The sequence below is a fragment of the Nylanderia fulva genome, unplaced genomic scaffold, assembly GCF_048542155.1.
Source record: "Nylanderia fulva isolate GAGA-0341 unplaced genomic scaffold, ASM4854215v1 Scaffold5, whole genome shotgun sequence".
NCBI lineage: Eukaryota > Metazoa > Arthropoda > Insecta > Hymenoptera > Formicidae > Nylanderia > Nylanderia fulva.
The window spans coordinates 5,214,158-5,231,598 of record NW_028190587.1 but is presented as its reverse complement, the minus strand read 5'-3'; the positions used below and the strand labels follow the sequence as shown (position 1 = coordinate 5,231,598).

General features: G+C 37.3%; 1 protein-coding gene across 1 annotated transcript in view; it reads left to right on the top strand.

The window, feature by feature from the left end:
• The window catches only part of LOC114941715 (uncharacterized), a 236,864-nt gene extending 221,625 nt beyond the window's left edge, over positions 1–15,239 (top strand). The window contains exon 6 of the mRNA XM_085487087.1: positions 14,695–15,239. Coding sequence (XP_085343213.1) covers positions 14,695–14,833 — 139 coding nt within the window. The 3' untranslated portion in view covers positions 14,834–15,239. The remainder of the gene's footprint in view (positions 1–14,694) is intronic.
• Positions 15,240–17,441: the final 2,202 nt, after the last annotated feature.

Sequence of the window (17,441 nt, the reverse complement as noted above, 5' to 3'; positions counted from 1 at the left end):
AAGTAAAGCTGCAAAAAGAAAATTAAAAATATATTTTTAATTTAAAAGGATATTCCAGAAAGCATCACGTAAAGAGGGAAATATCCTTATTCATTAAGAATATCTAATATAAAGAAAACTTAAGTATGCATTTCAAGAAAACAATTTTTTCGATGTAACGATTTAATCGATCGAATTATCAGAGAGCGTGAATAATTTCGTCGTTATTGTCGGTATTCGCGGATACATGATGTACATCAGGAAGTAGCAAAAGTTGAGAACAATGAGCGCATTATCCGCGCCCTCGGAGTAATCTCCGCATTCTCGCGCCTTGGCATTTGCCATTTTGCTGTTTCCATGTAGTCGCGAATGAGCAAATTAATAGCATCTCTCGACCCACCACCGAGGATCGATATTCGAGACGGTGGATTCGCAAGAACCGTCGTGAACCGCGGGCCTATCGTTAACTCCCCCGAGAAAGCAATTCCACGACAACCACGGCGACGACGACGACAACGATGACGTCGAAGCTCGGTGCCATTATTTCCCAAATTTCCAGAGACCTCTCGTCGCCCTTAACCTCCGCAGCGAACCCGTTAGATACTGGACAATGCTTACTACCGAACGCTATATGACACACGGCGCATTTTGAGGTCGGGAATATCGGTGGCTGGCTTAACGCCAAGACACTTTGAAATTACCGGAATAAAGGTATATGCGAGCGAAACCGTAAGGTTACATTAGTTTCGCCCCGTGACCCACGACATTGGTGCGAACGTTTATCGGGCATTGTTTCGCGCCGGAAACTGATCCGTATATAGTCGCGCGATTCCTCAAATGAAATGTACGGGCAACTTTGCCTCCCTCTACCTGTGGTTATAATTCAAACGCTCTCGAGCACGCTAATCTCACACGGAAACACTGCTAACACGGTAACTAGCGCATACTTCTGCGCTACGAGTCACCATAGTGTCGCGTATACGTTTCGATATATCGGAAATTATTTCAGACATCTAACTTTGCTATTTTCACCAAAATCTAGCGACATGTATTGTGCAAAATTATTGTGCGAATGCTTGAATTTTTAAACTATTTGTTTCAAGTATATAATATAATATTGTCTACGAGTTGGATTACAAGACGTCTGATAAAAATTCATTATTTTATCTTTTGCTTAAAAAAAATTATTGTGCGAATGCTTGAATCTTAAAACCATTTGTTTCAAATGTATAATATAATATTGTCTACGAGTTGGATTACAAGACGTCTGATAAAAATTCATTATTTTATCTTTTGTTTAAAAAAAAATATTGTGCGAATGCTTGAATCTTAAAACCATTTGTTTCAAATGTATAATATAATATTGTCTGCGAGTTGGATTACAAGACATCTGATAAAAATTCATTATTTCATTCTTACTTAATAAAAATGAGGTCAAACGTCATTTTTCCTCACTTTTCCCATTTCACGTTAAATATCTCTGCAATACAGAGATTCTCCATGACAATACGTGCTCGCGGAAACCAGTTCAATTTCGGAGATACGATTTGACATAATTATAGTCGGTTTCGAGATGAATCGATACTACCGGGCCATCAGACTATCCGGTGCATATACACTCGTATGTAGAAAGTATAGAACGCGACGAAGAGGGCGGACAGAATTGGAGAAGACGAGGACGAAAGGGGAGGGGGTGAGGCAATTTCGCGAAAGGGAGGGAGGGACAGGGCACAAACCGGGCAAGCTGCATCTGCGCGTGACGGCCGGATGACAGGTCGAACCACCAAGCCAAAACGGAATCATTAGCGTGGCCCGTTAAGGGGGTTACGAATTAACCGGGCTTTTATCCGACGAAAATTCGACAATATGCCGGACTAGGGTATTCCATTAGCGATTTCGCGATGCGTCGTCTCACTGGCGTCGCCTGGACCAGCGTCGCCGACGCCGACGTAATTTAATATGTCGATGTACGCGTCCACGCACGTGCATACTTGCGAATGCATATATGTGTGTTGTGGGTGTAAACACATTTGCGCGTCTCCCTCGATGGAAAAGGGTGAAAATAGCCTTCTCTATAAAAACGTCATTGTGCCGGATATATACCGCGAGGGCGGTCGTGAAACCGGAAATGCTGCGCGCGATCGCTTCCGGAGGATCGGAACGTTTTGTGCGCGAGAGGGCCGAGTCTTTTCCAGCTTTCCCCGGTGATATTTCGCCAATCGGTCGAGGAGCATTTTTTGCTCGTTAAGACGGAGAGATGACATGTATAATTTATAAGATCCCTCGCGGTGCTTCTTGCGTCTTTCGAGAGTGCATGAATGCTATATGTATGTGATTCATGAATTTGCATCGGTTTCTCGCTCGTAATGGTTCTCAAATGTACGGGTCGGTTCACGACGACGTAACTGTAAGCAAGAACGGGAGGAGATCTCTCTCTATATATACGTATACCGTCCGTTCTAATAGTTTGTAAGCGGCTTATAGATAGTTAAGCGAACTCGTCTGCGCGTATTTTGCGAATCTCGAAATTAAATGTATTACGACAGCGAGCGTCTGTCGGGGCAAAAACGGGCTGCGTCAATGAAAAAATAATCGCGATAATGGGAAACGCCGATATTTCCGGTGAATGGGACGATTCATTCGGCGAAATAATTAATATGCGCGCGTGCACGTGAAATTGCACATTCGGATTATTGATCGCGTACAGCGGAAAAACAATGCCGCGGCGCGGTAACACAATATTACACGATCGTATTTTTTAAATCGGAAACGCGAATATACGCGTATCGTACACGTTTGCGTATTGTATATGTATTTGTATGCAAATATTCGCGTCGAGTAAGTAACAAAAAATTGATTTCAAAGCCACATTATTTACTATATTATCGCGGAATAACTTTTGCTACATTTCACGTACGATACAAATGGAAATATTTAATTCCATTTTGCGAGTCGAAAAATTGGACAAAAAGCAAAACCGATGGGAGACCACGTCATAAATATAATTACGATATTGCAATAATCTTTAAATTCGATCGTACTAATAGAACCGGTCCCAATTTTTATTTACGAACCATGCAAATAAATTGCTCAACGCAGAATAAATATATTATTCTCCGTGAAATATGCGGGGGAGATATGAATTAATTGAAAGAGTTATGTATATGCAAAAATGCGAAACGTATGTACATCAAACATGTTTGTCAGCGCGCGTCGCGCATTTTCCACATACATATGAAGAAATGTATTTTCCGGTAGTTGGATTGTTTCATATTTTGTCACTGTCGAATTTTAATTTTCCACGCGTTTTGCGTGTCTAAACGATCTCACGTGTGGCAGAGATATCGGATACATTATTATATATTTAAAAGTCAGCCAAGTAGAAGTTTCTGCGATAATGAGCTCGTGAGACAAATTGTCATGCAAGGAGAGAAGCGATAATGATATATACCGAATGTAACAAAAAATTTATCCTAGAAAGTACTGTGACATTTTTTGTATATCGAATTAGCGTCGAAAGCCAGTTTTTCATATTCGCTACACTCAATGTTTGCTGTTATCTAAATAAAATTATATATATATAAATAAAACAATATCTTCTCTAAGATGAATTTTTATCTTTTCTTCTCTTTTTATCTTTATCTAGCTAATTTAAAAATCATTTGAGCAGATTAGATGGCTACTCTTATAACAATTTATTATAAAATTACTAATAAATGTCACAGCTAATACGGTAATTACCGATTCGTTGTAAATGTCGTATAATTGTCTTAAATATCGTCATTCGTCCATCCTTCGCTTTTCAGTCGAGCGCGCGGCTTGTCTTTTTCGTTGTAATCTGGAAGAGCTACGGAGAGAGAACGTTGTATTGTTGTCGCGGGGGAAACGACATGCCGCCTCCGCAAGTGCGGTTTTGACGTAAGCGAACGAACCCCGGGGTTTAATAGCATTTCCATTTGCCTAATGATCACGACGACCGTACACCGCGTATCGTGGCCCTATCCTCGCTCTTATCGCATTTCCTCTCCGGTACACACGAGAGGCGGCCGCCGTTGTCGGGTCGTTGCCGCGGTTGTTGTTGTTGCTCGGTATCGTTCTTGGTATATCCGCAGAGCCTCCTCCTGATTCCGGAGATCTCTCGTCCTCGTTTCTCTTTCCGCAGACGCGGCCATTGTGCAAAAGCTATTCGGTAAATAAGATTATTACCGCGTAAATATATATATATATATATATATATATATATATATATGTATAAGTCGGATTATATGCGGTGGAATCACCGCGTTTCGCTCATTTTATGCAGCTCGTATGACGCGCGCGAGGCTCCGGGGAAGGTCCTGTCTACAAGCATTCTCCTATAAGTGTATCCTTACCGCGCTTTAGCGATGTACCTACACGTGGGCAAATATGTGCGGAAGCGCCTAAACTGGTTCCTACGCCGCCGCAAACGATGTTTGCGTCCGGCGACGCGCGAATCCCGATCGCGATTATGCACGGTGCATCCGAATGTCGAGTATCCGGGACGAATGAGGAAAAGATAAGGATCCCCTTAATAACGAATCATTCGTCATTTTTATTTCTGTACATTGCAGGTTTTTTCTGATAAGTCTTCTTGTACATTTCTCGATTTGCTTCGGAGAAATTATTTACAGTAGATGCTTCAGAAAGCAAGTAATTTGTTTAAAATCGTAAAACTGTTGTACATAATGATATATTTTTTACTCTTTGTTATATGAAATCGCAATTTTTCGATAGCTGAAAAAAGTTAGATATTTCCTCCCGAAGGAAAAAATAATGCGGAAAGATAAGGATCCCTTGATGACTAGTCATTCGTCACTTTTATTTCTGTACATTTTTTCCGATAAATTTTCTTGTAAATTTTTCGATTTGCTTCGGAGAAGTTATATATAGTAGATGTTTCAAAAAGCAAGTAATTTGTTTAAAATCATAAAACTGTCGAATAGTTGTACATAATGACATATTTTTTCACTCTTTGTTATATGGAATCACAATTTTTCGATAGCTGAAAAAAGTTGGATATATTCCCCTCGATCTATCACATCTCCGGTCATTTATTGGTTCGTCAAAAAAACTGTCGCTTGGTTGCCCGCTTTTTAATCGTACCATTGTATTCACGTCATATGCGTCAGGTAATTGCGACCGGTATCTTCGTCTAGCTCGGTTAATATCTCGTCCGTTCTCCAGCATATAATCTCTGCCTCATTGAAACTTCGCCACGTAAAAGCGATAGCGGCTTTAATAAGCATGCCTAATCTGTGCTAGCCAACAAGAGAAGTTCTCATACTATGCGTATGGTACACATCGAGTACAGCGATGACGTACAAAGTAGATTTTCTTTTGAGCCTTTCATTATCATTCACGTTTTTAATATCTATCCTCAGCAGAAAAGACTCACTTCTGGATGTCTATAAATGAAATCTCTTAGAATTATTTATATAAGACTTGATATAAGATATTAGATTTTATTAATCTTTTTATAGCCTTTACATATATTATTTTTGATGCAGAGAGATTTTCCTTTTAAAGTAGCAATTTGAAATAACTCAAAATAAAAGTGCAAGGATAGAATTTCTATTTCTAGGAGAGTTAAAATTTGTTCTTTCCGAAATATGACCGTGTCTGAACTTTGTAATTACGAGGGTTCAATGAAACTTGACTAAAATTTGATTTAGTTCCGACAGTAACATTAATTATTTGAGATGCTAGTTCCCTATTAATCTAAAGTACTTGCAAGTTATTAATAGAATTTGGCATGTTTGCGAAGTCGCTATTATTCGATATATTATTCTACAATGATCTTGTCTTTACAATTCAAAAAATGTTAGTCCATTTTTAATATCATTGAACAGAAAAATTAAATATATTGTTTATCGATAATAGTTATCAAGGTAAATTTTTAAACTAATTTTCTCGTTATATCCTATTCTTTTCTATCAATTAGATAATGTCGAATTTAAAAAAATTGTATAAAATTTTTTTGATGAAACGACTAACAATAAGCTCTTTATTTGTTTTGCGAAGAGGAATGTGTAAATTGATTTCCGTGAGATATATGAAAAAGGATTAGAAGATAACACGAGAGAAAAATATATCGTGTGGACCTATCTCTGATTTGCATGAAATTCTTTCGCCGAAATGAAAAATCCGGCTTGAATACGCAGCTTACATCGGTCATAAATTTCTCGCGTACTTTCGCAAGCCAATATGCCGGAAATTTGTTTTCGGCAACGGCTCATTCTCCTGCAAGACTCCATCACTTCACATACTGATCGATACTGATCGATAATACATGATTATATGATGGAGAAGCAAAAAGTCTCATAAAACTCGCCGGTGGATGTAGCCTGGGATGTTGTAGAACCTCCCGAGAAACTTTAAAAGCTTCGGTGAAGGTGCTTTTACGCTCCGCATAAAAGTTTAAATGTATGCCACCTGTATGGTATTTTGCTTAAAATTATAATTGGTTGAGTGTCATAAGTTCTGGCCAGCAGATAGCGGAAACGGCATACAGGTGCTCGTAACAAGTCTTGTTCCTTAAAAGTGTATATGAATTTTCAACGTTCGAGCTTTTTTTATTAAACGAGGAAATGAATTCCGAGATTTATATTTTATAATTTTGTAAAAATTAAGTATGTGCAAATCATAATAATATTTTAATAATATTATATATACACATATATATTTAACTATCTGTAATATAATAGAAAATTAAATCGTACCATCTTTAATCTGATCGATTTATAAAAAAAATTTCTGTATATTGCTTTATATTTTGTATTCTTTTTTTTGTTTGATATTTTAATTTGTGCATCAACTTATCCGTCTAGAATATGAGAAAGAATAAAAAATAGGATAGCAAAATTAACTGTGCACAGTAAAATAATCATAATTAAAGCATTAAATTGCGTAATGAGTGACAATGAAAAAAAAATTTAAAAAGAATATTTCATAAAGACTCTTCTCTAGGAAAGAAATTCATTTGAAATAATGAAAATAATAACGCAGAGAAATAAAATCGACACAAGGCGTTTAAAACTTTTTTATTTAGGATACAATATCTATTATAATATACTTTCCCTCTCTTTTATCATTCCATTTGCTGAATCAATTTTTACGTAGAACATTATCAAAGAAAAGGTGACGCATGTGTGATACGGAGTAGTTGCGATTAATACGAAATGCTATCGTTACGTATTCAGTGCGTCACGTCGTTCATCTCTCCGGATCCGTAGGTGTAACTTGTAGACTGTGGGCGCGCGTGTATTGTGAATACGTGTGTCATGTACCTTCTACGCCAGGAACGAGACGCGAGTAAGTTAGCAGGCAATGGGATAGACGCGCTTTACGACATGCAAATCATATCACTGCCGTCTACTGTGTATCTCTGTCAGGACCGTAAGCGTGATACCGTAACGGCGTATATACGAATATGTATAAGCCGCGACGTTGATCGAACTTAATTTCATTCATTATCGCAACGTGACGGAAATGACGGAATCGGTATTCCGGACAGCCGTATATACCGCTCGCGAGAACAATTACCAAAGCGATATTTAACAAATATATTACGAAATTTCGTTCAATTATAATATATTTTCTCGACGATGGGATGCTTTCAATTTATAGATTCCAAGACGCGGATGGCAAATGCGAAATACTTAGCTGTATAAAATCGTGCATATTCTTTTTAAGCGAGAGCATTCTTTACAGCTTTTTAATAAAAGAGAAATGCTAGCACTTGGAATGCTTAGCCTTTTCCTCTGCATTTCTTCTGTCGTGGAAGAAACCACTTTATATATGCAACAATCTTTCGTAGCAAAATATTGTCCGAGCCAGCGAGTTATAATGATCCGTGCAAAAGTCTTCTTTTCGAAAGCACTTTTGCGGAGAGACGTAATGCGTCGTTTGTCATCCGAACAGACGTCTCGCGATCATTTTTCCGTCTCTCGAAGATTTTTAAGTAATTGCGCACGCAGACTTTCCCTGTCTTAAAAATCCGCGAATATAGTGTGTCCATTTGCGCGTGGGAAGACACACTTTACGATTTATATAACAATATCTCTGATGATGCGAAGTTTATCCGCGTTTTTTGCCGCTTTGGCGATGGATTTATAGTATATTTGCATACGTCAGATCCGTTTAGAGAGACTTCGTGTCGCCTCGTTCGATTCAACAATGCCGAGTGTTCGGCATCCTCTCGCCCGTATTCGTAAAACGCGACGATACGCGTAGCGTGATGGCGGGAAGCCGCTGTTGCAGCCTGGCGATTATGTAAATGTTGCTCATGGAAGCGCAACAGATGCCTCTCGCCGACCCCTCCGGCGTCTCCTTTACCTTATCTTACGTACGAAGGAACACGCCTACACCCTAATCCCGATAGCGTCTTCACCCGCGAGATGCTTCGCGGGATATTGTTTAGATTCTCCGACGGGATTCCTTCGAAATTCCGAGGAGAGCGCGACCCAGCTCTCTCTCTCTCTCTCTTCTCTCTTAACACGGAGGGTGCGAATTGAAAGGGAAACGATCGAGGCGGTCTTCCGTATATACGTGCCGCGAAACTTGGTGCCGAAACTTCGCGCGTGTGTACTCGATAGCTACTTTCGCGACGATAAGCGCGCGAGTATCACGTACCGAGAGCGGAACGCGTGATTATCGCTACGGAGAAAGTTTCGGGGATTCTAATCGACAATAAGACTAGGGGTTCTCTCGTGACTCTTGTCCTCGCGCGTTGTTCCGGCGCCTTCCACAGGAGTTATTCGGCTATTACCGTGAAACCTGAGTTCCTTCTCTCTCTATCTCGAACCCGCGTTTTAATCGGTCCTAGACATGACGAATGATTGCCCGGCATGAGAGAGAGACAGAGAGAGAGAGAGATTGGTATATCGAGCGCACATTAGGTCGCATTAATATATCGATTACAAGCACGCCGAAGCGCCATTACCGTGCATTAACGTTTCCAATTTACGTCCTCGGCGAGGGCGATTAAGATAAAATATGCATCCGTCGTATTATCTATATTACCAATAAGGATTCTGCGGATCGTGATATGATGTACGTTCCGTCGCCGATTGCTCGTTCTCCCTATTTACCGGTCATCGAGCGCGAGGAAAGAGAGCTCTGGCTCTTGTATCACGTGCGAGCGCGAGAACAGAACTACTCGTGTTACTATGCATCGTGTTGCTTGCATACCTTGGTGCATCCCCCGGGTAATGGATCCGGCCAAGATAAATAGCGCCAACAGCGTCTCGTGAACGCGAACAGGACGAAGGCAGTATCGATATTATCTCGAATGCGGATAGGGATAGGGAAGGTGCGAGCTGCGTCGTTAATAACCATGTGCTTCCTCCGCACGAGGAATGCCAGCTCGGTTTAATCATCGTGAACCACTAAGCGAGATGCGCTATTATGTGGATCTTACGCACTATGCGTGCGCGGACCACTTCAGTTATGCGCGTCAATATTCATGACTGTATACACCGTAATGGTATGATAAACAGACTCCGGCAAATTTGCATATTAGTATCAATCACTCGGGATTAATGTGCACTTTTATCGCGCGCGCCGGGCTTTCGTCCAGAAATATTATTTCAACGATCGGAAGTTTGATCTGACGCTTAAAAGAATTAGGTATAGACAGCGAAGACGTCAAACTGTCATCAAACTGTTCTTAAACATCTGAAAATTATATCCACATTTGCCGTTAACTTATGATTCGGTATGTCGCGTAAAATATATTGAACCAAATGTGCAACGTTACATTCAGCATCTAATCGTTTTACTGTTTTTGCGAACGATTCCATCTTAAACAGTCTTATTTTCGAAAGTATGTTTGCTCTTTCTCGATAATCGACCTTCGTTCACTTTTGCTTCTTTAATATTTTCTGAGCCAGTTGTATGGTTTGATTAATCGAATTTTTAAGTGTCTCGTAATAAATTCGATTTGATGCCATCGCACTCATGATCACTTGGAGGAGCAAACATACTTTCGAAAATAGGACTGTTTAAAATGGAATTGTTCACAAAACCAGTAAAACAATTAGAATGTAACGTTGCACATTTGGTTCAATATTTTCTACGTGACATATCGAGTCATAAAACAAAAGTTAACTGTAAATGTGGATATAATTTTAATACTCAAAACGTCACATTCAGCATTAATGTGGATGGAAACAATTTCTTAAAAAATATTCTATCACTCATTTTCATTAAAACTCTTTAGAAAGGCAATGTACATGTTCAGAACTACTGCGAAAACTGCTTTAACATAAGCAGAACTCTTGAAAATCAGCGCATTCGGAATGGAAGAATCACGGCGTCATTCATGGCTTCGTGTCCCATAATAATATGGCAAATGAGTCTCATCGCTTATATGGCTTTACGAGCCGTAAAGTGTCAGCTCTTTAGAATGACATGATTACTTTTACGATAGTTGATGACCCGTGCTAAACCAAGATGTTAAATTCTATGTGAATTGATCACATCATATGGCTGAACTCATCGTGCGTGATTATGCATTTTATCACGCATGTTATAAACCGGCCGTCGACACGTCGATAAATAAATCTCTCAATAAATTATTCCATTGAAAAATGCCATACAGATAGGGCTATTGTAATAAAATATACGGAAGTGAAGAGAGACACAATTAATTTTAATGCAATTGTTTTCTATCAAAAATAAAATAAAAAATTAAAACTTGTATAATTTGTCATAAAGTAAGGAAATAAAAATCTATAAATTCTTCTTTATAACTTCAGTGTAATTATATAATTAATAAAAACTTTTTATATAATTAACTTTTAAAAAACTTTTATATAATTAATATTCTTGAACGATTCATATTTTTGTTGCTAGATATACCTATACCTATATCTTATTAGTATATCAAATTTTATGTAATATTTTAAATAAGATTATTTTATTTTGCTCGTCATATATTACCTTCTTTTTTCGCGAGGAGTTAAATTTTCTCGTTACTTTGGATTTGAGTGTCCCAGTACCTCATGGGGAAGGATATAACGCAATGGCAGAGTCATAGCTATTTATTATATGCTGGAAGTCACCGGCGGGGCCCCAGGTTGCACACGATAATGCTCCCAATGCACTGATGACTCATTCAGAAAGCCTCAGATGGTGTCGAGCCTGTTTCACCGATCACCGTCGCAAATATGATGGCTATTTCGCCCGGTAACGGTGGAAAAATGGCACGGCAATTATTCAGGAAGCTATTAGTTTGCGGATTAAATACAGAGATCGTTAAATTATTCCGTTCCTCCGGGACATTTTCTTCTCTCTCTTTCCTTCTTTTTCTCTTTTAGTTTTTACATTTTTACTTAATATTTATTTAATGTTAATGAGAACGAATATTTAATCATTTTATTTACACATGTAATTGACATAGACTAATAATATTCTATTTTAATTTTTTCTGAAAGGCAATTTAACTAAAAAAATGCTGCTTTTGTTTAAATACATTTTGTGTGTTTTTTACATAGATAGACGAATAATGTAAAATCAATTTGCAAAATGTCTTCGAAAAAGATTGCAAAGATATCAAAGAAATAATTCAAGGCTAGATGTTAAAGATCAAGAACAGTTGACCAAAAAAATGAATTATCTACCGAGTCACTTCCAGAAACCAGTAAAAAGACATTCTTTCAGTTATAAGAATGTCGACAATCTTTGTTTCTCGTGATTGAATCGATTCTATCAATTTATTGTTTTTCTTTCCGAATTTTAAATTTTTTTAAAGGAATAATTTGTGCGAGTTTTCGTGGAAGAATAATTTTTTATTCTTTGCTGAAGAGAAGAAAAAAGCAGTAGGTAAAGATAAAAGGTAGAAGAAGAAGGTACCATCGGTACATTCTTTGATAAGCTTGATAGGTGATAATGAATTATTCATTTGGACAATCACGGCTGTGTCGCGAATGCGAATTAGTCGTACGGCTGGTTGAATATGTGAATGAAACACCTTTACGTATACAAATCACTTATCTAAGCAATCTGCGAGAGAAAGAGAGAGGAAGCTTGATTCTATCTTACTTTTATATCCTTAGTATTTTGTATATACGCTTAATGATTATTAATTCGCTATTGATCTTGATTAATTGGGAAATCTTATATTCTTGAAAGTGTGGATTTAAAGAATGATAAAAGATTGAATATATATACAGTACAGATCGAAAATTTATAAAAAAATATATTATTAAATTTTTAATTTTCTACAAATATAAAACCTTTTCACATGTAAACACATCACTTTTAGCAAATTTATTTAATTATTTAATAAATTAAGAAAATGTTATTAATAACTCGCATCAGTTTTGTCTCTACAGCATCGTTACATCGTTTACAGTTTTATGGCACCTTTCATAACATTACCACGTAATGTCGTAAAGACGCGGCAGGTCTTCGCGCTCGTAAAACGACCAATTGACACGAGGTGGCATAAACAACCTTCGTCACGGACAATTCCTCGATGATGGGAAGAGTAATTTATTTGCTTGCTTAGAAAAATATATGCCTCTTGTTTTTTTCCAGTTAATTTTATATTGTTTTCACATTTGACTAGCGTACAAAAAGATTTGAGCAGAGTTGTCAAGAAAATAATGTAAATTCAAGTACACTATATCTCGAACGAAACAAAGTTTAGGAAAAGAATTAATAGTAAATTTTATGTGTATATATTTAATAATTATTTAATATATAAAAATATTTATTACATTTAGCTTTATGAAGACATTAAATCAACATTGCTGTATACTCACGATATTTTCTTTTTTACGAAACGGAGGCTGGTCTCGAGGAGATTAAGTCAGGCTGGGACCGCGAAACTATCCGGTGTAGTTCGTCCCCCGTATAAGCATTAAACGCCTCTTCGTGGTTTTAACGGACCCTCGTAGCATTACTAGGTAATGTCGTAAGCGCGCGGTGTATTTCTACGGCCGTAAAACAGGCGGTTGGCACGAGATGGGTTACATACGTACACGTACATACGCGCGCTTTTCCCTGCCTTGTTCTTTCGTCCGCTCGCGCAGCTCCGAGAACGCTCCGTGTTCACCAAGGTTGGCGAACGCGTGCCGTCGGAAGCTGCGACACGATTTGGCTCTCAGAAGGACAAATAGAAATGGCCCCTGGGGAAGAGGGAGGTCGGTCGGAGATAGAGGGAGAGAACGTGATAACGACGAGCAGGAGTTTGTTGTTCGTTCCCTGTACAATATCCTCGCGGATAAACCAGAGCCCCGGGTTCGTCGTCTCGTTTCGACCACCAATGACATTCGACGTTCCCTCTTAACGTAGCACGCCCTTCGCTATTTTACGTCAAGTGCAACTCGCCCTTTTGCGCGACTCTGCGGTTACCAGCGGATCTTGCAATAGTGCAGGCAAACTGATTTCCTAAGTGCACGAGTGGATTGTCCATCTGCGATTCGATTTGCGTTAGTCGCTTTTGCCGGCCGAATATCTCTGTTCATTAAATGACGCGAAAGATTCTATTCTACGAATAGTTGCTACGTAATGAGGCGGTGAATATTCAAACTCCACTTGCTAATTGTTTTTGCAAATTAACCTTGATCATTGATCATTCAATGAGAAAGTGAACTGTAAAAAAATGTAGAGTATTTTGTACGTAATTCTGTTTTCATTGAGAGATCAAGTGGAATTATATTACGAAGAAAACGTGATGTATGCTTATAGCTAGATAATAATGAGAATGAATAAATGATTGAACTTGCAAGACGACGTGCATATTCGGGATTCCGGATAGTCGTCTGAGTTTCCATCATATCACAGTCGAATATCGTTCCGTCGTACTCTCTGCTTATGAATCCTCCTCACCGCAAACTGTGTATGCACATCCCCGGATACATCTTGTACAACATGAACCCTACGGCGATGTACTCTGATATATACGAAGTAAAGCAAACGATAATGTCCGTGTAAGTTATAAATAAACCTTGGTTAGAGTAGTAGAGTTACGACATTTATGCTAATGTATGAGCAAACCTATTCAAAACTGGAGAGAACATCGTTAAGTGTGTTTGTATGATTTTGGTAAACAAATTAAATTCATAATTTTATTGGACAAAGACAATTGTTTATTATCAATAATATTATCATTAAATTAATAAATATCTTTAGTCTTAAATTTAAAATTGTCAAACTTTTTGTGAAAAATTTATGAACTACTAGCAACAAATGCAGATCTTATATATGAACAAATATAATGTAATATCATGATGTCATATCATAATATAATTTATTATCAATAAATAATTATTATCATTAAATTGATTAATATCTTTAATTCTTAAATTAAAAATTGTCTTTTGTGAAAAATTTATAAACTACTAGCAACAAATGCAGATCTTATGAACAGATATAATGACTTATGATAAACTATTTAAAATCAATCTGAATTTCATAGCATATCTATTCACGGTGTTGGCTTGAAATAAAAGATAAAAAAAGTACCTCGCAGGCGCAAAGATTCCCATCCTTCTGCAGCGTGAAAAAGCATTGTGACTTTAACCCTCATTAGTCACTCGACACCCCCGACTGATCACGATTAGTACCATGCGGTAAACATGGCCTCACATTTCTGACGATTTAAAAAATAACCACCCTTTTTTTCTTACCTCCGAACATTCGCTTCGCTCAGGTAACTTTCCAAACAGCTTTGATTTTTATTTTCAGGACCAGCTGGTACGCGACGAACGCTCGACGAGCGTGTTTATGCGAAGAGTTCATCGGTCGAATCACGGTGACGGTGCATAATGAATGTCGGGAGAGGAACTTGACGACGCGAGCAAGCAAGCGCGGGTCTCGGAGATGATAATAAATCGTCAAGAGAGAACGATGACACGAATGTTTGAGAAAAGCTTCGGGTCGGAGCATGAGTCGGGTTCTTCAATAATGGGCCGCTGCTACTGCGTCGTGATAAAGGTCTCCGAGTAATAGATCTTAATTGGATCCTTTGAGAAACATATTTCATAGTCAATTACTTTAATAGTCGGTATGCCCGAGCAACTACTAATCTTGCAAAATCCTTGAAAGAATCGTTTTGCAACATTCGTACGCAATTTATTTTACTTGAATTTGTACAGGATTTAATAGTCTTTAGAGCCATTTGTTATGTAAACGAAGACGTCTCTACGAATAAATGAGCTCACAATAAATCTACAGAATTGCCTCTTCCTCACAAATAATTATTTATTTATTCTGAAAATTTTGTAATATATCTCACCTATTATTAAATATAATTCATTCGTAATAATTTTTTAGTGAATTAAACAAAATATAGTTTCTCTAATTTCGTTATATTACAGTTATATTACATACTCGTTTAATATTACAGAAATATAAAAATTGTATTTATAAATTAATCGAACAATAAATATTTTATATTCATATGCACATACGTGCAAATGTACATATACATTTTTTTTGGGCGGATTATAATTTGAGTTCTCGATTAGACAGGATATTGTTGGGATTATTGAGTGACGGGATTTGTGGGACGAATATCGCGCTTGGTCCTTTCATCGGATATAATCTAATTTCCTTCTTGCTCCCGCGAGATATTTATATCTAGTGAAATTATGCGCTCGATTTGGATTTATAATAAAGAGCTTCAGGATCAGAGCGTGGCTTATTCGAAGGCGCGAGGGCGCATAAATTATGGTAATCCTTGGGTGCCCAGCGGCGGCTCTCCGACAATTTAAATTCAGTTAACGTTACGCGTTTGATTTGATGCTGATGGCGGGCCACCTGCCGGTAAGTGGCCACCGATTTTAAGAATGAAATTCTTAACGAGCCCTTGAGGTGCGTTCCCTACGTAGCTCATTCGACCAAAAAAGCCTTTCGGATTCGTGACCCACAAATTAAGTAAAATATACGTTTCGTGCGGATGGTAGTTTTTAACTTATTTTCGCCCACGAAACGTCGTCTTGAGCCAATGGCGATATGTGTGTTACGAAATATAAGTAATTTATTTTTTAAAATATTTCGCGCATTTAATATTTAATAAAGCTAATGATTAGCTATTGCTTACAATAAGATGTTTCGTGATTATGACGATATACATATGAAAACGAATATATTTTATGTCGAAAAAAACTGGACACGAAATAATTCCCGTCTTATTGGCGTTACGAATATTTTCTCTCACCTTTCTTTGCGTCTTTCTCGCATTATCTCTATTTTTTTAAAGATACCGTTCGACTTCCACTAACGCGCTACGCAGATAAATTTATTTGACGACTTTCAATTGTTTAGATGTTGACAGCTTAACTACATGTCCATCTGTCATCGAGTTTCCTATTCCATGTGATTTATGTTTTCCTAACTTATTTCACACATTTACTTACCATCACTCGTGAATACATTGTCGGGGTAGTTACAAGTGTTTCCTTGAAAGGCATTTCGTTTATTGAACATTTAACTCGACCATTTAATAATCACCTTTAGATGTTGCAACATCATTTACGAATTATTTATATAAATGTATATATTAAAAATTTTTAATAATTTTTTTAGACCATACGGAATGCGTTTCAGAGATGCAGACGAATGGAAAAGTATATTTATGAAGTGTGCTATCCGTTAATTAAAAGCTTACTCGTGAAAAATTCTCGATTTATCTACTCGAACTTTAACTAGCTATCAACGTGACTATTTAAGACGCGATCTAGCGGAAGCTGGGAGTTGAAGGAATACGTAGGTATATCATTTGTTCGTTTTTAAACAGAGATTCTTTTTATTAAATCTCAATTTACAATAAGATTCATTGCAACATTGCATCGGAAATGTATGTGATTCATATCATTCGTAGAGACAAAAATGTATTTTTGTGAGATCACAAGAAAGGTATATGAAATAGCGTGCTTTATAAATTTATTTTTACGATAAAACTCGTAAATGTTTCTCTGAGGTTTGTGTAATATGGATGCGAATAACATGCATAATATGAGAATTATTGCCAAATATTAATAAATATTGCAACACAATGTCAATCTCATCAATTTAATTAATTGAACAATAAATACGTTATTACAAATACAATCCGTTTAATTGCTAATGAACATGCTACATTATAGTACGCCTAGAGAATGAAAGCGATTCTGTCACTTGTCAATCTAGACCCGATGCATAAAGTTGCGATCATTTCTCGGAGTATTTTTGATTATTCGATTAAATTGATGGCGATGCGTCAAGTTCATAATGCATATTGTGTTAAATTCTCATTCACACATAATTGATTTGCAACACAAAATTTCTAACATTGCATAATTTGTCATACAATTGTAAATAATACATATAATCGACAAATAATTGTTTGAAAATCAAAATCGCTATTTAGAAAAAGAATAGAGATTGCAAGCTGCAAGCAAAGATTTTTTTAATGTTAATGCATTAATATATACTAATTAATCCACGCAGAG